Source organism: Delphinus delphis, chromosome 15 (assembly GCF_949987515.2).
Source record: "Delphinus delphis chromosome 15, mDelDel1.2, whole genome shotgun sequence".
Classification (NCBI taxonomy): Eukaryota; Metazoa; Chordata; class Mammalia; order Artiodactyla; family Delphinidae; genus Delphinus; species Delphinus delphis.
In genome coordinates this window covers 4,752,564-4,777,724 of record NC_082697.1, presented here as the reverse complement: position 1 = coordinate 4,777,724, position 25,161 = coordinate 4,752,564, and the positions used below count along the sequence as shown (strand labels likewise).

Below are 25,161 nucleotides of genomic sequence, written 5' to 3'. Positions count from 1 at the left end.
AACGAAGCCTGTGCACCACAACTACTGAGCCTGCGCTCTAGAGCCCTCGAGCCACAACTACTGAGCCTGCAAGCCACAACTACTGAAGCCCGCGCGCCTAGAACCTGTGCTCTGCAACAAGAGAAGCCACCACAATGAGAGGCCCACTCACCGCAACTAGAGAAAGCCCGCGCACAGAAACAAAGACACAACACAGCCAAAAAATACATAAAAAAATAAAAAATAAATAAAACAGGCTGGGGCGCAAAACAAGTTGGGTGAGGTTGCTCTGGCAGAAACACACAGGAGACCCTGAGCACGCGCCTGTGTGTCAGTGCTCTTCACAAGACACCAATCTGTCTTAAACCAGCCTAAGTAGGAATTAACGCTTTAAGTATAATGTTAGGTGAACGTGCTTTACAGGTTCAAAGTACAATAGATACGATCTAATAAAAAGAGAGAAAGAAAAGAAATTTTCCAGGTCATTTTGCATCACAAAAAAGATCAGAAGATCTAGTACAAAAAACAGAAGGCGTGTTAACAGCAGGCGCATCTCAAATGTCCTCTCCCCACCCACCAGGGTTAATTTCAGGTGACAACAGTAAACCATAACTCAACATTCGACAGAGTACTGGCGGTTCAGAGATGACAAAGGCATGGTCCCCAGACTCCAAAAGCTCCCAAGGGAACAAAGATTTTCCCACACATAACAACCCACAATACCCCGGTGGCAAGAGCCATAGGGTACAGGCATAAACAAGACAGGGAGGAGACCAGCTCTGCTTGGAGGAGGAAGGAGGGGGTGGGAGATGCTTCCCTACAACAGCAGTGATATTTGAGCTGGGCCTTGAAGATCGAGTAGGAGTTTACCACACAGGAAGAGAGAGAGGATCTGGGAAAGGGAAAAAGAACATTCCAGAGGAAGGGAAGAACGCAGCAAAGGAAAGTGCACTGGCTGTCTGCTGCCTTTGGGGGGTTCGGGAAGCCAGAGATTTCTCACGAAGGCACCAAGCCCTAGCTGAGCAGCCACCCCAGAACTGGTCTGAAGTGGAAAGATGAGAAAAAATAAACACAATAAAACATGTCCAGTGAGATAACTTTATTGGCCCAGACATGAACAGAGGTAGAGACGGAGGCAGAATGTTAGAGCACGTCTATCCCGGCAAGCGTTTTCATTAAGAATCCGTTCTCCAGGCATTCCCAATATTTACGATTCTCCATTCAACATGTCATCCTGTCACTATAACTCTGTGTGATGATACGCCACCCTGGGCCAGCCCAATTATCCACACGATCCAATATTCTGTCTCTAACACAGCACTGGGGGACGATGGTTGGGAGAAAACATGACAGATGTGACCCACTGTCTGTGTCCACTTCAATATGTTAGAAGATTGGTTGATGGTGGCTGAGAAGGAGTCCAGCCTTATTTGCAAAATGCGTACTTAAAAAAAAAGAGAGAGAGAGAAAACTGTATTAATGGAGAACTTATGTAATTGATAATTCTTAGCGCTTCTCATTAGCCACTCTTCGATGAACAATAACTAAGTCTCTGCAAGGCCTTATATGATTTGGGGGGAAACTAGAGTAAACCATCCATGAATGTATTTTTTAAAGCGGCTCCATCCTTCTTGCTAACAGGCTTATAAATACTAATGCAGATTCTTAAACTGGGACTATTTCCAGAAGCTACACCAGACAAACCCAACCCATGAGAAAGATAAAGAACGTTCTTGCTTCTTCACTGACTTGGGGTGGGGGGGGGGCGCGGAAGGTGGAACTGACCCCTGCACACGGCAGGTCTTTGTTGACTTAACTAAATTTCAGTGCAAGCTGCGCAGGCAAACTTTCTCTGTATAAATGCCATTCTCTAACAAGACCCACACTGATTTATTAGCCCCCATATGAGCGGAGCCGTCCAGTGCATAACGTTTTGTATCACAAACCTTTGACGGCTACTGATGGTTATTACTAGCACTACGCAGTGGGCTGGCTGAAAAGACCGGCCCAGCTCACGAGCAGCCGTCCTTTCTATACCATGCATACATGGAAATTCCTCTTTGATTTGTGGCTTTAATCACGGCTTCCAAAACCCGTCATTATTTATGACTCTGACTTTTACACTGACGGTCAACGGGAAACACTGACTCGGGTCACCTGACAGGCGAGCACTCTGCAGCTCCAAGCCGCTCGTGGGCTCCACTGTGATATTATACATCTCAATTTTCCTGCCAACCCACCCAGCTGGGGACAGAGCTGGAGGAGCTGTGGGTGAGGGGGCCAGACTATACACAGTCTGATGGATGGAAGAGCGCTACTGAAAAATGCAGCAACTTCTCCACTCAGACTTGAGGCAGATTCGAAAAGGAAAAAAAGGTTGCAAAACAAAACCCACAGCCCCTGGGGTGAGTGTACGCGCATGGGAGGCTCTACTTTCCTACTGTTCAAAATATTTGAGACAATCAAGCAATACTGGCCAACATTATACCACTTTTCTAATGACCGCCTTGGCCAAGCTGCCAGGAAGGTCGCCTTCCTCCTTCTGGAAAGAAGCAAACTCCTCCGCGGATGCACCGAGTTCCATGCCTGTCCTACACGGTCCAACCCCGCCATCACCCTCCCCTCCCGCTCTCTGCCATCTTCCCCTTTGCACAGACTCCTTCCCCCCATCCACGGTTATGCTCTCCCCTGTGCCTTGATCTTAAAAAGCAATTCTTATTTTTTTAACTGAAGTATGCCATTCACACAGAAAAGTACACAAAAAGTAAGTGTTCCACTTGACTAATTTTTTAACTGAACATGCCTGTGAAACCAGTCCTCAGCTCAAGAAAGACAATTTAACTGGCATCTCCAAAAGCCCCCCATGCTCCCTCCCACTTACTGCCTTACCCAAAGGGGACCACTCTCCTGCCTTCTACATCAGATCAGCTAGATGGCTGTGCTTGTTTCCATACTCTGTGCAAACAGAATCATCCAATCTCTACCCTTTTGTGTCTGGCTTCTTTCACCAACCGCTATGTTTGTGAAGCTCGTCCATATGTGTGTGACGCTGTAGATAATTCAGTCTTATAACTGCATAGTTTTCCATCGTGTGAACATAACCACCATTTATAATCCATTTTACTCACGATGGACATTCGGGTGGGTTCCAGTTTTCGACTATTAAGAATAGTGCAACTATGACCCTGTCTTTGTGAAAATATGTGTTCACGTTTTGTGGGCAAGTAACCAAGAGTGGAACGGTTGGGCCATCCAAATCCTTTTTCTTTTTTTTTTAAGGTTGTCAGAGTAGATACAAATAATGCAAAGATGTTCTGGGCTCTCTTATCCAGGAAGGAAAGCAACCCCTCCAGCTGCTTCTTCTCAAAAGGGTCTGTTTTCCTGGCTACACTGGGAGCTCCCAAGAACAGTGACCATTCCCCAAAATGCCCAATGGCCAGCCAGTGTCTGGAATACAGTGGGCGCTCGATGCATGGACTACAGACAACATATCCTCAACTTCCCGATGCCACTCATTCTGGCCCGGCTTCTGGCCCCTGGCTGCACTGGAAAAGTTCTCACTGAGGTCACTCACCCATTGCCCTCCTTGGCCTGACCCAACTCAACCGGCACCTCCCATCTGTGCCATCTCTACGCACACCTTCCCTCTAGGTGGCAGCAGCTCTGGGATGGAGCCCAGGGTTCTTCATCCCTCTATCCCCAGTGCCTCCCACAGGCTGGTGCCTGGGAGGAGCTGGAGAAACATCTGTTACATGGATGAATGACTTTCCAAACAGGGAAAGCAAGCACTTGCCCTCATCTCTTATTTTTTTCCTCATTAGGCTAAGTGATGTTTTGAAGCTCAAAACCACTTTCTCCTTCATTAGCTAGGTTTTGTTGCAAAATTTCTGCTTAAAAAAAAATCTTCATTTGTGGGGTAGAAAGCCATATAAAACTCTCTTTTTAAACAGAGACAATTTCAGGGAATCTCTAGTGTTCATCTGTTTGTCTCATAGGAAATGGAAAATACAGAACAACAAAAGTAAAATGCATTAACAGTTATCAGCCGGGAAGCACAGCTGACTGGGCCCACACCATGCTGACTCTTTTGTTCCTTGCTCACCCTCATCCTGTTGGGAGGAGACAGGTACATGCTTTTAATCCCCAACACACGAACAGGAAAAAGGAGACGTGAAGGCTGAACGACTTGTCAAGGGCTCCTCAACAAAGCAGGGTCTGTGCCGGCAAAAGTCAGCTCTTCAAACTGAGCCCAGTGGGAAAGGCAGCCTTTCAGGTTGGCTCAGCTCATCAACAAGACTTCTGGGTGTGAACAGAATGAAATCAAGTTTCAGAGAAAGACAAATATATGATACCACTTATCTGTGGAATCTAAAAAAAGGATACAAATGAACTTATTTACGTAACAGACTCACAGACTCACAGGCATAAAAAACAAACGTATGGTTACACCAAAGTGGAAAGTGGGGAGAGAGAAATTAAGAGCTTGGGATTAACATATATACACTACTAAATATAAAAGAGATAACCAACCAACAATGACCTACTGTAGAGCACAGGGAACTATACTCGATATCTTGTAATAACCTATAATGGAAAAAGAATCTGAAAAAAGAATATATATATAATAAATATATAATAAAAAGAATATATGTATATACAACTGAATCAGTTTGCTGTACACCTGAGCCTAACACGACATTGTAAATCAACTACAATTCAATTGAAAAAAAAAAAATCCCACCCCCCCGCAAAACAAGGAAAAAAATGAAATCAAGTTTGATTTAGAACCGAGGGCCAAATGCAGCCCTGTGTTTATAAATAAAGTTTTATTAGCAAACAGCCATGTTCATTCATTTATGTGTATCTGTGAGTGCTACCAGGCTATAGTGGCAGACTTGAGTGGTTATAGCAGGGCTTCTGCCCAACAAAGTCTAAAATGTTTACTATCTGATCCTTTACAGAAAAAAAAAATTTGCCCATCTCTGACTTGGAGAATAGTCTGATGTCTGGATTTTGTTCTATTTCCCAACTATTAGCACATTCAAGTTCCTGTTCAAACTATTTCACTCAACAGGGAGGTCTTTACTTTAAAAAAAAAAATTGACAATCTTTGATTTGAGTTTATATAATAGTTCAGAGAGAAGGTTCAATGGTTTGGTTTGGGGCTAAAATTAATCTATTTTCTCTGCTTGGCTGTGGTCCTCAAGCAGAACATTTTTACAAACCTGGACTAAAGTGGGCAGGTGACATGGAACGCATTCTGCTCTGGAGGATGTCTTTTATTCAAGCTTGAACATACACCACTCCTTCTAGCATTAAGATTCAAAGAGTCTATCTGTATCCCCCTGATTTAGCTAATCCCATTTTCAACAAAGGTCCAGATATTATTTGTTGGCACCTAGCTTTTCTCATCAACAGAAGTACACCTTCTTCCAACGTCTTTCATAGATACCTCAAAAACTAAACATTTGAAAAGAAATACACAGTCCCTCAAATACGAATAGATTCTCCAAGTCTGTCTTTTGAAGCTAAACGCATCTTACAATAACATGGCAGCTGACTTCAGAATTGAAATCCAGCTTTAAACTCTTCATGTAGATGTTTGATCATATATGAAACTTTCATCTCATTTTTAAAAACTTTCTATTAAGGAAATTTTCAAACACATGCAAAAATAGAATAGTATAATAAACCCCACACCCCTAGCAACCAGTTTCAACAAGTATAAACATTCTGCCAATTTTTCCCACTCATCCTTCTTCCCAACTTTTTGATGATTTATTGTTTGTTGCAGCATTTTCAAAGCAGACCTCACACATTAAATCATTTCACCCATAAATGCTTATTTGTTTCTGTTAGATAAGGTCCTTCTCCTTTGAATAAAACTGTGACACCACTATCGCATCTGACAAAATTAATAATGATTCTTAATATAACCTAATACCCAGCCCAAGTTTAATTTCCCCCAACTGTCTCATTAATGTCTTTTTACAGCTGATTTGTTCAACTAAGGATCCAAATATGACCACATATTGTATTTTGTTGATAGGTCTCTTAGGTCTCTTTATATCTGCAACAGATTCCCCTCACTTTTTTTCCACCCACCACTGGCACACACTTAAATTCCAATTGGCCAAGCCAACCTTACCAGGAGTAATACCTCTTCAGCCTCCACCTGCTTTAAGCAACCCAGACGGTCACAGGACTTTAAGCCCGAGGCACAGACGCGTCCAGCTCCACCTTCTACGTGCAGTCCACCAGGACCACTGTGCCAGACCATCCCACATGCTTTCTGCTCTCAAGAGAAGGAATTTAGATTGCTTCAGCAAGCTAATTCACTAAAATTAAATCTTTTCTGTGCTGCAATGACCCGAAGACTCTGAATGATTTTAAAAGACAAGGCAGCCTTTCATTATGGCTTCGTTTTGAAGTTAGCCAATTTAATCAAGAGATCACAAAGTAAATCGGACAAGACTCGTCATCCATTATCACTACCAGTAATGACATTAATTGAACACCTAGATTATGGAGGACACTGGGTGATAAAAAAGGACGACCTATGTTCCTGCCCAAAGTGACTTAGAGCCTAAATGGAGCGGTTATCCCATCGTTCAGACAAAAAATGCCCAAAAAGGACGACAGATGGAGAACCACCACAACCAACATCCATGCTCTTGCCATTAGCTTAAGAATATTCGTGAGGTCAATCTGTGTGACGGAATAAAAAAAGCAAGACTCAGAGGAACAGAGTTGGTTGCTAGTTCTATCACTTATGACCTGTGCCATACTGGATAAGTTAGTTAACCTCTCTGATTCTCAGTTTCATCATTTGTAAAACAGGAATAATCCCACCTACTTCATAGAGTAGCAGCCCTTAACACAGAATCAGAAAATCGTATACGAGTGCCTAGCAATAATGATGATGGTTAAAATAATAACAGTAATAAAATCATTGAATATAATACTCTATGCCAGGCACCGGGCTGAAATGTTCTATGTGTATTGTTTCATCTAATCCTCATATCAGTCCTGTGAAGCACCTCTAATTCTTATGTCATTTTCCAGATGAAGAATGTGAACAGAGTGAGTGATCTGCTCACACTGACTCAGCTAAAGGCAGGAAGTGGGCTACAGGACCTCAGGGTTCTTGCTATCAATCACAGCATGATAATGCCTCCCAAATACCACCCCAGTAAAGTGCAAAGGTGGGACCCAGGGCTGCATAAATTACTGGGGGGACAGGCCCTCCTATTACGGCTATTAATCTAACCAACTATATTGTAATTTCATAGGAACAGCACCCTGAAGCCCCCACCCCTGCTCAAAAAAAGAAGCCCCAGGAGGCTCCCAGCGTTGCCCTACCCATGGCATGGGTGTGTTCAGAGCCACGATGCTGGCTTTCTTCTTTACCGGGACGAATCTCCAGCCGTCTGCTGAAGAGTGTTTATGGCATTATCACAAGTCTCAAACACCCAATATCTGCACAAACAGGGCCAAAGGAAAATCAGAACTATTTTTTCCTATGTAATCTCTTCCTTTTTGAACACATATACAAAAAAGACAAAAGGAAGCTAGCTGCCAGCAAAGAGGTCCAAATGCCTGCCGTCACCACGCTGTGAGAAGCCCAAGCCAGCCAAGTGGAAGAAGCTCCTGGAAGAGAACTGAGGCCCTGACCTGCAGTCCCAGAAGATTTCCTGGCCAAGAGCCACGTGAAGAAAGCCATTTTGGACCTTCTTATCTTCCCAGAGTTCACAGAGAACACACGAAGCTTCTGTGTCACCCAGTCAAGGCACAGAATTGTTAGAAATAACAAAATGCTGTTGATTTAAGCCACTGAGTTTTGGGGTGGTTTGTTAGATAACTGATATAGCCAGAAATCAGCTTTTCCAGCCGGGCCAAATATCGAATCTACGAATGAGAGGTGCCTTAACAGCAGCTACATTCCTTCCATTCGAAGATGCCCGCTGGCCGAAACATTCAGCTCTGTAAACCTGGGGCCAACACTGTACTTTGCCCCACAGTGTGACATAATTATGAATAATGATCACAACAATAATAACGGCAGATAATATTTACCCAGCGTGTCCTATGTACAAGGCTTCACGCTAAACCTTTTATTATTTAACCTGCGCGGAAGCCTTTTGAGGTGGACTTCTATTATGCCCATTCTACAGATGAGGCAATGAGGCTCCAAGTGGTACAGTGACTTGGCCAGGATCACACAGCCAGTAAACAGTGGCTCAGGACTTCACCCTCTGGCCATCTGACTTCAGGACCCATGCTCCTAAACACTGACCCCTTCGAGTGTCATTCTACTTTAATAAAGTTGCCTCCTTCTAAAAGAAATAATGTGTATAAAGGGTTTAAACTGCACCTGATCTATGGTGTCTTCTGTAAACACCAGTTCTTGTTAGTAGGAAACTTGTAGATGGGGAAGGGAAGCGCACAGTAAGCCCCCATTAATGTTGGCTATTGTGATGGTTTGTACAGGCCTCCTTCACGAGCAGGCAACCCGGCGTTTGGTAATTATCTGTTTACAAGTCGGCTCTCTCCCTGGACTGTGAGCTCCCTGAGAGTCGTCACCGTTTCAGGTTCGAGTTTGTAGGTCCCGGGCTCCGCACATGGCCGGCCCAGAACCAGCAGGTGCTCAAGAAATGTTTGTTGAATGGAAAGGAAATGCTTCAGTCACCACAAATGCGAACTTGCATTTCCAGGAACACCTTCCCCAGCCATCAGTCCTTAACGTGATTCTAAAGGAAAGAGCAGGAAGGGACAGGTGAAGGATACCCACCCAAGGGGCTCCCAGGGATGAGAACGGAGCTGGGCTTGTGGCCAGGACACTGAAGAAATCTGTGCGAGTCTGTGGCCGGCCACACGGGGAGCCGGACCTCCCAAACTCCCCAGCACTCTGTAAAGTCCCAGGGAAAAAAGTGGAGACCCTGGGTGGAAGCCCCCGACCCCCAAGGTGGCCACGCCTCCTCCCTCCCAGAATCACTAGGAGGAGGGCTTAGCCCTCCCGCCCCTCCCGGGCCGCCGCAGGAGAAGGAGGAGAAGGAAGAGAAAGAAAGTGACAGGAAGTCATAAGTTTCCCAGCAACAAAAATCCTCCCCATCCTCGGCCGCCCCGCCCAGTGAGGAGGGACCGCCGCAAGTAATTAAGGCAGTTGGGGGTCCCGCTATTCTTGGCCCAACACGGAGAGCCCAGCCCGTAGGTCCCACCCCGCCTTTCGTGCACCCCGAACTCTATGAGAGGTTCCCAGGGAGGGACGGGACGCCCGAACTGTTACTTACAATCGTCTAAGTCATCCTGCAAGTCCACAAAGTACAGGGGGATCCCTGAAAACCAAGAGACACATAAGGAGTTACAAGGGGGCTGCGGCAGGCGGCCTCAGGGGCGGGCGGGGGTGGTCCCCGGGCCTCGAGGGGTGGTCCCGGCTTGGGGGGAGGGGGGGCGCCCCGGGAGTCCAGCCCCACTCACCCGCCATCTTGGAATGGGCCTGGAGGCGGGGCCGGCGCGCGAGGGGCGGGGCCAGAGGGAGAGAGGCGGGGGTATCTGGCTTCGGATCCCGCCCCTCGTCTGCGGCCCCGCCCCCCGCCTCGAGCCTCGCGGCGCTAGCCGGCCCCGCCCTCGCGGCGAAGGTGGCTGCCGAGGTGGGCGGGGAGGTCAGGTGACCCGGCTGGCGTCCCAAGATGGCGGCAGCGGTGGCGCTCGGGAACCCGCGGCACCGTCCCGGCTGCTGAGGCGGGTCCCGCACGGCTGGTGACGGACGGGCCAGGCCGAACACCGGCGAACGGGCGGCCGCCGCCTATACGCGCCCCGCGGCCGGGGCTAGGCCGTGCCGCGGCGGCGCTGGGGGATGCTCGTGCTGGGCCGGGCCTCTCCCTTCTCAACTTAGGGCGGCGGCGGGCCCGCTCCCCTGGCTCCCAGGCCATGGCGCTGAGGGAGCTCAAAGTGTGTCTGCTGGGGGTGAGTGGCGGCGGGCCGGCTGGGAGGGCCGCGGGAGGCCGGGCGGGCCGGGGACCCGGGCGTGCCCACGTCCCGTTTGCCCCTTCTCTCAGTCTCAGTGCGGAACGCCGCCTACCTGCCCCGGGACCCTCCTTCCAGCCCCCCTCCCCCCCCAGGCTGTCCCGCCCACCTGGCCGCACAATCCTGAAGGTTTTGCTGGCGGGAGGGACCTTTCCCCTCGTCCCTCCCTGGAACCCAGGGTCTCTTCCCGCCCCTCAAAGGGTGAAGAGCCCTCCCTGCCTCTCCGTTGCATCTGGGTTAAGAGCAGCTCTTAAATAGCTTCTCCAGGTACTAGTTAGGAGTTGGCCAAGTCTTGCGAAGTACAGCCAGTAACAGGTCTTTAGGTTTTACGAGCAGCAGTAGTCTCCTGTGCCGTCTGCTTGGTGTTTTTGAACTTGTGGGATACCTCTGACCCTTCTCACAGAGTTACTTTCCTTGGGGCGGGCGGGGGACATTCAAATCAGGAAGCCCCAAAGACTAGTTTGAAGCTTCAGCTTCCTGACTTGTCGAGGCAACCTTGCTATTTCAGAGCATACTTTCTGAAATTGATGCTCTCTTGCCTGAGTTGCTGCCTTAAAGACTGAAAAAGGTTTCAATAACTAGTCTTCGCCCTTCCTAGATAGGGTGGGGCTAGGATTTATCAGGGATTACTCAGAAGTAGTTCAGGAGTTCATAGTTCACGTAGACTTATTATAAAGCAAGTGAGTTTGTCACTTTGGACAGTAAGCAGAAACTTTGGATCTTTCAGAAGATCCTGTCTCTTAAAAACTTGGAACCCCTCTCCTACAATACATTTTGAAATCTCCTGGTTACTCCACTGAATTTTTATGAAAACCTTTTTGTGTTTCTTAACTTCTAAAATTTACCTATGTGGAATGATTTTCCCAAAATCCTGAACATAGGGCACAAGGTAGTTTTTGGTGTACGCAAGCAGGTAAAACTTTTTCTTCTTCACCTCTCATTCTCTTTCAGGATACAGGTGTAGGTAAATCAAGTATTGTGTGGCGGTTCGTGGAGGACAGTTTTGATCCGAATATCAACCCAACAATAGGGTAAGAGATCAAGTTTATTGAATGTGCATCTAAAGGTGTATTGGAAAGTCCGTTCAAATAAAGGCTGTGTTACAGGGATTAGGCATCCCCATTTTAAACTCTAGTGAATTTGGAGACAGTGGTTCCCATCATCTCTAGAAGAACTTGAAATGGTGGAGTGAGGATTGATGTGTTTTAGGAAAATTGTCTTTTGATTTGTGAGGAATGAAAACCTCCAAATGAAAGTATGAATTAAAGTTTTACTTGTTAGAATATACATAGAGCCTTCAATCTATGAATAGTAACAGCAATTACACCTTGAAATAAGGCAGAAGAAAACAGGCCCTAATACTTTTATTTCCCCCGGCATGTCACCTAAAAGATATTTTACGTGGCTTTAGTTCTTCGTAAAAAATAGTTTGGGGTCCAAACCTTTCTCACACGTTCCAGCACTGCTACCTACACGTTCCAGTAGCAGTAAAGAATTAACAAATTAATGTCAAAATGGAAGCTTTTTTCCGGGTATCTGGGTCTTAGAATAAGTGAAATTGACTGGCTGTCGGTTTTCGACTCTGTGAGAAAACTTTTCAGGCTGTTTAAATATCATAATATTAATACTTTCTCTGTGAGAAGTTGTGTTTCGTGGGTGTTAATACTTTGTCGTGCTTGTAAGACTAGATAGCGACTATGCGAAGCCCCAGTCGAGGGGTTTCTTCCATTAAAGAAAAATTCCGTTCTGCCTAATCGGGAGATACCTTACAGCATACACAGACACACTTGAACGCACCAAGATGAAACAGCCACTAATCCTCTGGAATGAAAATGCCTTTCAATACCCTTCAAGAAAGAACTGGGTACGTCTACATGTTTGAAGTGTGAACTCATCCTCCCCTGGGCCTGCCTGTCACTGCCCGCATGGGAAAGTGAAGGGACAGGAAGTGATAGCAGGTCGTGCTGGTGACTCAGTGAGTGACACACCTCACACTAGGCAGCACTAAAAACCCAAACGCCAGCCTAGTTAGCAGTGCTGTCCCACCAGAGGAGAGGGAAGGTGGAGGCCTGTGGCCCTGTCCTGGGTGGCCAGCCCTCGCAGCCCCACAGGCGCTGGGGTTCTTCACCTCCCCGAGCCCCACTCTCTTCACCAGGTGGTCCAGGCGCACGTCTCGCGGGGAAGATGATCCGAGGCTTCCCCCTCGTCCCTTCCACCGTCCTTGTTCCTCTGTCCTCAGCAGGTGTCCTCCTCCTTCAGGACCAACCCCACACACACCTGAGCTCTGGAGCCCTGCCTTCTCCCCTTCCTTCCCCAGCCCTGCCTTCCTGTCGGAGCCTGCAGTCACGCTCCCCGAAGACAGGGCCGTCCCCCAAACCTGCCGGGCAAACGGAGGGCTCCGGAAAGAGGACTTCCTGCTTCCTCAGCTGCTGCTTCTCCTCAGCCCCCTGCTGTCTCCATCCCACTCCACCGTCCCACTGAAACCACCTCCCCTCAGCACCTGTTTCCATCTCATTGCCAACGCAACGGCTTTTTGCTTTCTTTCTTCATTCACTGAGTGCCTGCTGTGTGCCGGATGCTAGGCTGGGGGCTGGCGATTTAGACCAGGGCTCAGCAAACCGTGGCCATGTGGCCACCTCTTGACTTTACAGATCAAATGATGCCATGACACGTCACACCCGTTCATTCATATGTTGTCTGCACCGCTTTCGGGCTACAATGGCAGAGTTGAATAGTTGTGACTAAGACCCTGTGGCCTGCAAAGCTGAAAGTATTTACTATTTGGACCTTTTCAGAAAAAGTCTGCCAGCCTCTCCTGCCCTCATGAACCTCTCCTAGAAGGACAGAGACATATTCTGTAACTAAAGTACAGGAAGTGATTTCTTTGACCATTTTCTGTGCTCCAAAGGAGGAATGTGGAGCACCTGTGAGAGCCTGTAGCAGGAGCCTCACCCAGGCCCAAGGGCGTGACTGGTTCCTGAGGGGAACAGTGAGGGCGTGAGGCGCTTGGAAGCCCTGACATTTCAGTATTGAAAGATGAGTGGACTGTATTTCGAAAAACAGTTTTTGAAGAGTGGAAGGTAATGATCGGTGGTGTTGAGGGCAGTGAGTAGCACGGGGGACAGCAGGAGCTGTGAGGGTGGGGGACAGGGCACATTGGATGGGTGGCCCGGAGGCTGGACAGGCAGCAGGGCCAGGCCCCAGATGTTCTTTCTCTCCCTGGGTCCGTGACCATCCCCCTCAGTCTTCTCCCCACCCCCACGCTGAGTTCATACATGTTTGGTCTTCCCCACACTGCGTCCTCCTCCGAGCAGTGCCTTTCCCAGACAGTAAGGGCTCTACGTATTTGTGACTGAGCTCATAAACTCCCCATCAGAGGCTTGGCCCTCTGCTCCTCTTTCCGTGGACCTTGCGGAAGAGAAAAGGACCAACATGTCCTCAGGTACCCAAGCCAGCAACCTGGGCATCCTTCTCAGATCCCCCTCCTAATGTCCCCTCCCCTCCCTGAAGCCAGCATGAGTCACCAGCTCCTGTCCAGGGCTCCTCCTGAATATCCTTCCATACCTGTTCTTTGTTGACTTCTAGACCTTCATCTTCCCTCGTGGTGGTTCCAGCATGGACTCTGCCACCTGCCAGCTAGTTAACCCTGAATCCGTTTCCCCATCGCAAAATAATAGTAATACTGGCACCAATTCCGTATTGCTAGGGGAATTCCGTGAAATACTGTATATAAAATGTTTAGCTAAATGCCAGGGACACTGGGGCTCAATACATGATAGCATTGTTGTTTTTAAAAATATTTACATCTTTTTAAAGCTTTAAAAATTATTTTTATCGAAGTAATGTGCATGTGTTTTTTTTCTGTAACAGTAAGGCTTATAGGTTAAGTATAACAGTCCCCTGGTCCACTCTGACTCACTCCCTAGAGGCAACTACTGTTGTGATGTTGTTTAGCTGGTTTTTTCTGATCTTCCCTCCAGATTTTTTCATAACATGCATATACTGCTAATTCTTGATCCCTTCTCTCTTCTCCCCCACCCCATCACCCAACTTTAGGCATTATCTACTGATTGTTTTCTTGAGAGACGGGAATTAGTCATCCTACTTCTCCCACCTCCCTCTGCTCATTTGCCCTCCCTCCATCTTTCCAGTAAAGCACTACCACTGAGCGTCAATGTAGCGTTTAGAATGCGGGCTCTCAAGCCAGGCTAGCTGCCTTCACATTCCAGGTCTAACACGTAGTCGCTGTGTGTCCTTGAGCAAATTATTTAACCTCTTTGTGACTAAATTTGCACATTTGGGAGAATAAGTTGCATCTCATTATAGAGTTGTGAAAATTGAGTTAAACACATAAAAATTAGTTAGAATGATACTTGGCATATGGTAAGCATTTGTTATCTCTTAGCAACTGTTATTTTTTAATAAGCCTCTAACACTATAGTGTTTTTTTAGACTTTATTTAAATGGAACTAGACCATGAGGTATTGTTTTGTATCTGCTTATTTTATTCAAACCTTGTGAGATTCATCTATGTCATTTCATGTAATAATAGTTTTTTCTTTTTCATCTCTGTATAGTAAGTAACTCATTGGATAAATATACCACAGGTTATTCTGCTGTTGGAGATTGTGGTTGTTTCTAGTCTGAGGCTATTACAAATAATTTTGCTATGAACGTTTTCGTACGTGTCTTTTGTGCCCATATGTATGGAATTTCTTTGGCAATTGGCAGTGGAATTCCTGAGTCAGAAGGAATATGTATCTTAACTCTAGTAGCTACCTTGTAAAGTATTGCGCCAATTTACATTCCTACCAGCAGTGTTTGGGAGTTCCGGTTGCTCCATATCAGCTACAACATTTGGTATTATCAGTCTCAAATTTTAGCTGTGTTGGAGGGTGGGCGGTAGTACCTCATTCTGGTTTTAATTTCTGTTTCCCATATGACTAAAGCTATTGAACACATTTTCATATGTTTATTGGTCATTTGGTATGTTGCCTGTTTGAGAATCTTGTTCATTTTTCTATTGGGTCGTCAGTCATATCCTTATTGATTTGTAGGTGTTGCGTACGTATTCCGGATACTAGTCATTCGTTGGTTCTGAGCATTGCAGATATTTTCTCGCACTCTGTGACTAAGGTTTTCACTCTCTGAAAGGATCTTTTAATGAAGAGTTGTTACTTTTAATATATCCATTTGATCAATCTTTCTCTTTATGGTTAGTGCTTTTTATGTCCTTTTAATAAACTTCGATTTACCAAGGTCATGAAAATACTCTCCTGTTATCCTATAGAAATTTTGTTTCACTTTTCAGATTGAGATTTAAATTTTACCTGGAATTAATTTCTGGATGAGATGTAAAATAAACGTTAAGTTTTGGGGCATTTTGACTTTTTTTTTTTTTAATTCCAACAGGGTTATCCAGTAATCCTCATCCGTTTTTTGCTTTTTAGACCATAATTCAGTGTTCTATGCTGAGCTGTGATTGTCATAAATTGAGCATCTGTATTTATAGCTCACTTTTTATGGATTTTTTTTTTTTTTTTTTTTTTTTTTGCGGTACGTGGGCCTCTCACTGTTGTGGGGGAGCACAGGCTCCGGACGCACAGGCTCAGCGGCCACAGCTCATGGGCCCAGCCGCTCCGCGGCATGTGGGATCTTCCCGGACCGGGGCACGAATCCCTGTCCCCTGCATCGGCAGGCGGACTCTCAACCACTGCGCCACCAGGGAAGCCCCTGGATTTTTTATTATATCCCATTGATCTGTGTTTTTAATTGACTTTACTGAAGTATAGTTTACATGCAATAAAATGCACCCATTTTTAGTGAATATGTTGGTGAATTCTGACAGATTTATACATCTGTGAGATCACCACTGCAGTCAAGATGTAGAACACTTCCTCACTCCAAACTGTCCCTTTCTGCCCCGTCCTGTATTCACCCTCACCCCTACCACTGGCTCCAGACTTCCTCACTCCAGACTGTCCCTTTCTGCCCCGTCCTGTATTCATCCCCACCCCTACCACTGGCTCCAGACTTCCTCACTCCAAACTGTCCCTTTCTGCCCTGTCCTGTATTCATCCCCACCCCTACCACTGGCTCCAGACTTCCTCACTCCAAACTGTCCCTTTCTGTCCCGTCCTGTACTCACCCCCACCCCTACCACTGGCTCCAGGCAACCACGGATAAGCTTTCTGTCACAGAGATTATATGGAATTTTTAAATTTCAATTGTTTGTTACTAATATATACATAAAATGGATTTTTACATGTGGACCTTGTGTTGTGTGACTTGGCTAAATTCAGTTAGTTCAGGCACCTTTTTAATAGATTCCTTGGGATTTTCTTAGGTGCACAATCATGCCATCTGTAATAGGCAATTTTATTTCTTTCTTTCCAATCTGTATGCCTTTTATTTCTCTTACCTGCCTTAGCACATGAGCCAGGACCTCCAGTACTGTGAGAAGTGGTAAGAACAGACATCCTTTCCTTATTCCTAATCTTGGTGGGGGAAGCATTCGGTCTTTTCCATTAAGTTAGACATCTAGGCTCTAGGTTCTTTTTATAGGTGCCCACTATCATGTTGAGAATGTTATCGTCTACCCCTAAATCAATGAGATCTTTTTTATCAAGAATTGTGTTGAATTTTGCCAGGTGGTTTTTTTCATCTTTTGAACTGTTCTTGTGCTTTTTCTTTTTCAGTCTTAAAATAGTGAATTACAACAATTGATACTAAAATATTAAGCCAACATTGCATTCCTCGGATACATTTCACTTGGTTAATATGAATTTTTTAATACATTACTGAATTTTATTTACTAAGATTTTGCTAAGCATTTTTGCCTCCATGTTCATGATGGATATTGATCTGTAGTTTTGTGTAATATGTTTCTCTAGTTTTCGTATCATGGCCTCATAAAATTAAGTTGGGAAGTGTTTTTTTCCTCTTCTACTTTTTTGGAAGAGTTGATGTAGAATTGGTATTTCTTCCTTAAAAGTTTGGTATAATTCATAAATTATATCCATTTGATCAATGGATGAAGCCATCTGAGCAAGGAGTTTTCTTTGTCAGAAAAATTTAGCTACCAATTCAGCTTCTTTAATAGATATGGGCCTATTCGTTTCTTCCTGAGTAAGCTTTCGTAGTTTGTGTCTTTCAAAGAATTTGTCCATTGTATCTGTTTTTTAATTTATTGGCATGAAGTTGTTCATGATATTCCTCTGTTATCTTTTTAATGTCATTAGGATCTGTCCAGCTATAAGTTTAGCGATTTTAATGGTCTTCTTAAAGAATCAGTTTATTTCATTAATATTTCACTCTTTTCCTTGTCATTGATTTTTGCTTTTATCTTCATTTTTTCCTTCCTTTGCTTATTTTGGCCTAACTTCTTCCTTTTTAGTTTTTTAAGGTGGAAGTTTATAATATTGATTTTTAAGGCTTTTTTTATATATGCAATTTATACAGTTAGAACTATAAATTTCCCTGTAAGTACTTGTTTGAGTGAATCCCACAGATTTTGATATGTTGTGTTTTCATTTTCATTTAGTTCAAAGTATTTCTTTCCCTTGTGACTTGTTTGACCTGTTAGTTGTTGGAAGTATGTTTTCTAACTTACAGTTATTTGGGAATTTTTCCAGATATTTTAAATTAGTACTGAATTGTAGTTTAAATCCGTTGTAGTCAGAGAACATACTCATTATTATTTCAAACCTTTTACATTTGACATTTGTTTTATGGCCTAGAATGTGGCCTTCATGAATGTTCCATGTGTACCAGAAAAGAATGTATTCTGCTACTGTTGTGTGGTGTGTTCTGTAAATGTTAAATTATCAGCTTGGCTAACAGCACTGTTCCTCTCCTTTGTATCCTTACTGATATTTTTTTCCCCTTATTTGACGTGAAAGGAGTGTCTGAAATCCAACCCTAATTGAAGATTTGTCTAGTTCTGTTTTTAGTTTGATCAGTTTTTGTTGATGTTTTGAAGCTATTATTGAGTTTACCTACATGTAGCATTGTTATTTTTCTTGATCACTTGACCCCTTCACTATCATGAAATGTCCCTCTTTTTCCCTGGTAACGTCCTGATTCTGAATTCTACTTGGTCTCATATGAATACAGGCTCTTCAGCTCTCTGTTGGTTAGTGTTTGCATATCTTTTCCCATCCATTTACATTTAACCTATATATATTTAAAGTGAGTTTCGGGCTTCCCTGGTGGCGCAGTGGTTGAGAGTCCCCTTGCCGAGGCAGGGGATGCGGGTTCGTGCCCCGGTCCGGGAAGATCCCACATGCCGCGGAGTGGCTGGGCCCGTGGGCCATGGCCGCTGAGCCTGCGCGTCCGGAGCCTGTGCTCCGCAACGGGAGAGGCCACAACAGTGAGAGGCCCGCGTACCGCAAAAAAATAAAATAAAATAAACAAAGTGAGTTTCTTGCAGCCAGCATTATGGGTCCTGCCTTTTATTTGGAGTGTTTACACTTGTACTGTCTAATACAGTAGCTGCATGTGGCTATCTGAACTTAAGTTAAAATTTAAAATTCAGTTCCTCAGTCACACTAGCTACCTTTCAAGTTCTCATTGTAGAAGGCTTTGTTGTATAGTACTGGTTTAGACCATTTTTATTTTTTGTAACTATCAATATGGTTTGGTTTAAATCTACCATCTTGCTGTATTTTTCTACTGCCCATACTAATGGTTCCATTTTATCTCCACTAGTGGCTTGTTAGCTGTACCTCTTCTATTATTTTAGTGGTTGTGCTAGGATTTGCAATATACGTCTTTAATTTGTCAGCCTACCTTCAAATAATACACGGTTTCACGTATAGTATGAGAACCTCCTTACAAGAGTATACTTTCATTTCCCCTCGCTCATCCTTTGTGTTATTATTGTCATATATTTTATTTCTGCATCTCATAAAGTCCACAATACACTTATTTTTTGCCTTAGTCAGTGATCTTTTAAAGAGACTGTTAGTCTTTTTTCTGTTTCCTTGTGCCCGTGTCACAGTTTGTTAAATCCAGTATCTTTGTAATAAGTCTTAATGTCCAGTAGTATGAGTAGTTCTATTTTATTCTTCGGTAACTTCTTGGCTGTTCTTGGCCTGTTACATTTCCATATAAACATTAGTGTTATCTGTTTTCACACACACCAACACACTAATCCCCACTGTGTTTTTGATTGACATTCCATTGAATTTATAGATTGGTTTGGAGAGAAATGACATCTGTATGATACTGCATCTTCAATATATGCACATAGATCATTCTTCCATTTGTTAGGCTTCTTTATTTTTTCTGAGCATTTTTTTCTGCTTTTCTGTGTAGTGGACTTGCATATCTTTTGTTAGATTTAATCCAAGGGGTTTGATGTTTCAGTGCAGTTTTCTGCTGTCAATGTGCTAAATGGTATTGCTTTGAAATAGCTTTATTTCTAAAACTTAAACTTTTTGTATCTTTTGTTGAGTTGAGTACGGATCTGCAGTACTGTGTTGAATAGAAATGGTCATACTGGGTATTCTTATCTTATTTGAATCTTAGCAGGAAACCTTTCTCTATCATACCATTAAATATGTTTGCTATAAGGTTTTTGTACATACACCTTATCACATTACAGAGTGTCCTTCTTTTTATCATGCTGGAGTTTTGTGTTTTTTTTAACATGAATAAGTGTGGAATTTACCAAAATATTTTTCTACATTTATTGGCCTGATCCTGTAATTATTCTTTTATGATGTTAATGTGGTAAATAACATTGTTGAATTTTCATGGAGTAAATCCACTTAGATTCTAATATATTTTTCTTTTTACATATCACTGGCTTTAGTTTACTGTGTTTTTTTAGGACCTTTGTGTATGTTTTAGGACCTTTGAGTAAGATTGTCATGTAATATTACTTTCTATAATGTACACGTCAGATTTGGTATGAAGGTTTTACTTCCCTTATAAAGCTAGTTGAGAAGCTCTTCTATGGAAGAGTTTGTGTAAAATTGCTCTTATTTCTTCTTTAAATGATTAGTAAAATGTATGTGGGCTTCAAGTTGTCCTTGTATAATATAGTTTAATGAGTCAATTTCTTTCTTTTTTTTTTAAATAATTTTTTTTTTTTTATTTGGTTGCGCCAGGTCTCAGTTGCAGCTTGCTGGCTCCTTAGTTGTGGCATGTGTGCTCCTTAGTTGTGGCCAGTGAGCTCCTTAGTTGCAGCCAGTGGGCTTCTTAGTTGCAACTTGCCAAATCCTTAGTTGCGGCACATGGACTCCTCAGTTGTGGCAGGTGGGCTCCTTAGTTGCAGCTCATCAGCTCCTTAGTTGTGGCATGCGAACTCTTAGTTGCAGCATGCAAACTCTTAGTTGCAGCATGCATGTAGGGTCTAGTTCCCTGACCAGGGATCGAACCCAAGCCCCCTGCATTGGGAACGTGGAGTCCTTAACCACTGTGCCACCAGGGAAGTCCCTCAATTTCTTTCACAGTTGTAACATTATTCATTTTCAGATTTTCTATTTCTTCTTGTATTGATTTTGATAGATTGTGGTTTGTTTGGGGGTTTTTTTAAGGATTTTCACTATTTTCATAGACTTTTCCCAATTTATTGGCATAAAGGTGTTAAGATTTTATACTTTTTACATTTTACATATATCTCTTTTACATTTCTGATATTAGTTTTACCTTTGGTCAACTCTGCAGTATTTCTCTTTTTTCATTAATTCCTGCTCCTATCTTTATAGTTTCTGTTCTGTTCAATGTGCAGTTCTTTTTCTAACTCCTTGAAAGAAATGATTATATAACTGATTTTCAGTCCTTATTTTCACTTGTATTCCTTATGTTTTAATACCTTAGCCATGGCTTTTGCTGGATCCAAGTTTGTGTATACCATCATTTCATTGTCATCCATTTCAAAATATTTTCTGATTTTTATTATGATTTCACCTTTGATCCAAGTGTCATTTAGATATGTGTTTGTTGATTTACAAATATAGGGAAATTTTCTAGTTAACTTTTTTTAGTGATTACTGGCATAATTGTATTGAGGTCAGAGAACATATTTAAATCCTTTAATTTCTGATGCAATTTGCAATTTACCCAGTATATGTTGATTTTGGTAAATGTTTCATATGTGTTTGAAAAGATTGTATACTTTGCAACTGTTATTTGTCATGTTCTTTGAGTGGAATTAGGTCAGGTTTATTAATCGTGTTCATTTCTTCTGGTTTTTTGGTCTACCCAAATCCATCAGTTACTAAGAGACTTAGTGGGTTAAAAATCTCCCACTATGCTTGTGTATTTGTCTGATTATCCTTTTTGTTCTGTCAGTTTCACTTTATCTGTTTTGTAGCTACAGTAAGTACTTACAAATCTGGAATTTTGTATCTTACTGATAATACAAACCTTCTAACATTCTGAAATGTACTCTTTAGCTCTGGGAATGCATTTTGCCTTGAGGTCAAATTGTGTCTTAATATAACAAGACTATTTCCTTTGGTCAGTATTTGCATGGTGCAACTTTGTCTCATCCTTTTGTTTCTAACCTTTCTGTATCTTTCTGTTTAAAGTGGGTTTCTTGTAAGCAGCTTATGATTTGAATTTGATAAAATACATTCCATATAACCACCACTTAATCAAGATCCAGAAATTCTCATCACCTCAGAAGGTTGTTTCTGTGAGTCCCACTCCTCACAAGTGACCACTGTGCTGACCTCAATCACTATGGATTAATTTGCCTGTTCTTGCATTTCATGTAAATGAAATAATACAGAAGACACTCTTTGGTGTCCTGTTTCTTCCCCATAAAACGATGTTTTGGAGATTCAACCATGTTGTTGCATGTATCATAGTCCCTTTTTTTAATTGGTGACTAATATTCTCTTATATGAATAGATCACAGTTTGTTTACCCATTAATTTTGGGCTACTATGAATATAGGTGCTGTGAAAATTCTTTTAAAACTCTTTTTGTACACATAGGTTTTCATTTCCTTTGGGTAAATAACTAGGAATAGAACTTGTAGTTCATAGGATAGGTGCATGTATAACTTAGTACGAAGTTGCCAAAGAGTTGTCCAAAGTGGTTGTATCATTTTACCCTCCCACCCGCAAGGTATAGAAGTCCAGTTGCCCTACATCCTCACCAGCATTTGTCTTTTTAACTTCAGTTATTCTAGTGGATATAAAATGGTATCTCATTGTGCTTTTAGTCTGCATTTCCCAGATGACTAATAATGTTAAGCATTTTTCTTGTGTGTATTTGTCATTCATATATCTCTTATGAAGTCAGTACTCAGGTCTTTTGCCCATTTTTACTGGGAGTTTTTGCCTTATTTCTTACAGACTTGTAGAAATTCTTTACATATTACAAATAGAACTCTCTTGTCAGGTATATTTATTGTGAATATTTTCTTCCATTCTGTGGCTTGCCTTTTCATTTTCTTAATGAGGAGTTTTAATTTCAATGAAGGCCATGTTATCAGTTTTGTCTTCTTGGGTTCATGCTTTTTTGGTCCTCTCTAAACAAGCGCTGCTTGCCCCAAGTTCTCAGAGATGTTCTCCTATGTTTTCATCATAGTTTTAGCCTTACTTTTAGTTCTTTGATCCATCTCAAATTAATTTTTCTGTATTCTGTGAGGTAGAGGTAAGAGTCATTATTTTCCCATGTGATTATCCAGTTGTCCCAGCATCATTTGTTGAAAGACTTTCCTTTCCCCATTGAGTAGCATTGGCATCTTAATAAATTATAATACTGAGTCTTCTGATCCGTGAACATGGTGCCTTTCTCCATTTACTTAGGTCTTCTTTAATTTGTCTCTGCGTTGTTTTGTAGTTTTTAGTTCAGGAGTCTTAAGAGTATTTTTGTTAAAAATTTTTCCTAAATATTAATGTTTTTTAAACTATTGTAAATGGAATTGTAATTTTTTATTTTATTTACAATTGTTTGTACCTGTATATAGAAATACCATTGATTTTCTTATATTGACCTTATATACTTTAATCCTGTTAAATTCATTTATTCTGATAGCTATCTTGTAGAGTCCTTAGGGTTTTTTTACATGCATGATTATGTTGTCTGAAAATAAAGTCAGTTTCTTCCTTTCCTTTTAATTTTTTCCATATCTTGCTGCATTGGCTAGGACCTCCGGTACCATATTGAATAAAAGTGGTGACCAACATCCTTGCCTTTTCCCAATCTTAGTGGAAAAACATTCAACATTATACTATTAAGTATGATGTTAGTTGTAGGGTGCCCATTATTAAGATAAGGAAGCTTCCTTCTTTTTCTAGTTTGCTGAAAGTTCTTTTAAATCAAGAATGGGTCTTGAATTCTGTCTTAATACTTTTCTGCATCTATTTAGATGACAGTATGGTTTGTTACCTCCTTTTTTCTGTTAATGTGGTGGATAACTGTGTTCATTATCAATTGCTAAGTAACAAATTATCCCAACACTTAGCGGCTTGAAACAACAAACATTTATTATCCACATTTTCTGTGGATCAGAAATCAGAGTGGCTTAGCTGATACCGTTTTGGCTCAGTCTTCTGTGGTGTTGCAGTCAAGATGTCCCAGTCAAGTCAGGGCTGCAGTCATTTGAAAGCTTGGCTGGGGTTGAAGGATCTGCTTCCAAGATAGCACACTCACATGGCTGTTGACTGGAGGCCTCAGTTCCTCAGATCTTCACCATGTGGGCCTCTCCATGGGGCTGCGTGAGTGTCCTCACAAAAGGACAGCTAACTTTCCCCAGGGCAGGTGACCCAAGGGAGAGCAAGGAAGAATCTGTAGTATTTTTATGACGCCTTAGAAGGGAGTTACTAAGCCCATCCCAGACTCGCAGGGTATGGAATTAAGCTCCACTCTTGAAGGAAGGAGTATCAAAAGGCAAAAAATGAACACATGTTGTAACTACCACAATTACATTAATTGAATTTCAAAAGTTTAATCACCCTTACTGTATCTAATCATGTTGTGAGTAAACATCAGATAAACTCGGATTGAGGAACGCTTTACAAAATGACAGGTATATAATCTTCAAAAGTCTCAAAGTTTAAAAAGTCAAGGAAAGACCGAGAAGCTAACCCAGACTGAAGGAGACTGAAGAGTCGTGGCAGCTGAGTACAGCATGTGTTTTGAAGTGGATGTTGTACCAAAAAGGGTGTTATTAGGACAATTGGCAGAACTCAAATGGGCTCTGAAGAATAGATGGTAGTAATGTGTCGGTGTTAATTTCAAGTTTTGATTATCTTATTCTGCTTGCGCAGGAAGATAGTCTTGTTTGTAGGAAATGTCCACCAATGTTCAGAGGTAATGAGGCAACTTACTCTGAAATGGCTCAGGATAAATAACTTCTGTACCGGTAACTTTTCTCTAAATTAGAGACTGTTTCAAGTTTGTTTGTGTGTTTTTAATGATGGCTATTTTACTGTAAATAGACATTAAAAGACAACCAACTTTTATCCCCCGAATGTCATTAAAAGACAGCTGGCTGCTTGGTATAAAACAGTATAACATTGAGCTGTTGATGCACTCTTCACCTTGCACGCTGGCTCTGTGAGCCTGGGTCACCCCACCCCTCCGCTGCATGTACCTTCCTGCTTGGCCCACCTAATTTAAGTGATTCTGAGATTTGAGTAATTATTCAGGGTAGAAAAAAAGAGGAAATGCAAAACTCATTTCTTTTTATTTTACACCCATATTACCATTTCCATTGCTCTTCATTCCTTCCTGTAGAATTGAGTTTTCATCTGTTGTTATTTCCCTTCAGCCTAAAGAACTGTTTTAGCATCTCATGGATCTCAGGGCTACTAGTGACAGAGTCCCTCAGTTTTTGTTTCTCTGAAAAGGTCTGTATTACATCCTCGCTTTTAAAGGATATTTTTGCTAGATAAGGATTTCTGGGGGTTTTTTTCCCCCTTTTTGTATTTTGTTTGTACAGCATAATGATTTGATATGGGACCATATTGTGAAGTGATTACACAATAAGTGTGGTTAACATCCAGTCACCACACATAGTTAGAAAATTTTTTTTCTCGCTATGAGAACATTTAGGATTTACTCAACAACTTTCAAATATACAGTACAATATTATTAACTATAGTCACCAAGCTGTACGTTCCATGGGTGAGATGAGTGAAGATGTCAGAGGTACACACTTGGAGGTGTAATTACAGATAGTTTTCTTTC

General features: G+C 42.6%; 1 protein-coding gene and 1 long non-coding RNA gene across 4 annotated transcripts in view; one reads left to right on the top strand and one right to left on the bottom strand.

Annotated features, from left to right (window-relative positions):
- Nucleotides 1–1,069: 1,069 nt before the first annotated feature.
- LOC132438983 (uncharacterized) lies at nucleotides 1,070–9,475 on the bottom strand. Its single transcript, XR_009522255.1, has 4 exons — nucleotides 9,457–9,475; nucleotides 9,270–9,314; nucleotides 4,082–4,278; nucleotides 1,070–1,423 (listed from the first exon to the last, which is right to left on the bottom strand). It is a non-coding gene; the product is annotated as an uncharacterized lncRNA (long non-coding RNA).
- A 184-nt stretch (nucleotides 9,476–9,659) lies between these two features.
- Nucleotides 9,660–25,161, top strand: part of RAB22A (RAB22A, member RAS oncogene family) — a 53,455-nt gene continuing 37,953 nt past the window's right edge. For all 3 annotated transcript variants that reach the window (XM_060033365.1, XM_060033364.1, XM_060033363.1), the window contains exons 1-2: nucleotides 9,660–9,945; nucleotides 10,957–11,036. In XM_060033365.1, the coding sequence (XP_059889348.1) occupies nucleotides 9,910–9,945; nucleotides 10,957–11,036 (116 nt within the window). In that variant the 5' untranslated portion in view covers nucleotides 9,660–9,909. The remainder of the gene's footprint in view (nucleotides 9,946–10,956; nucleotides 11,037–25,161) is intronic.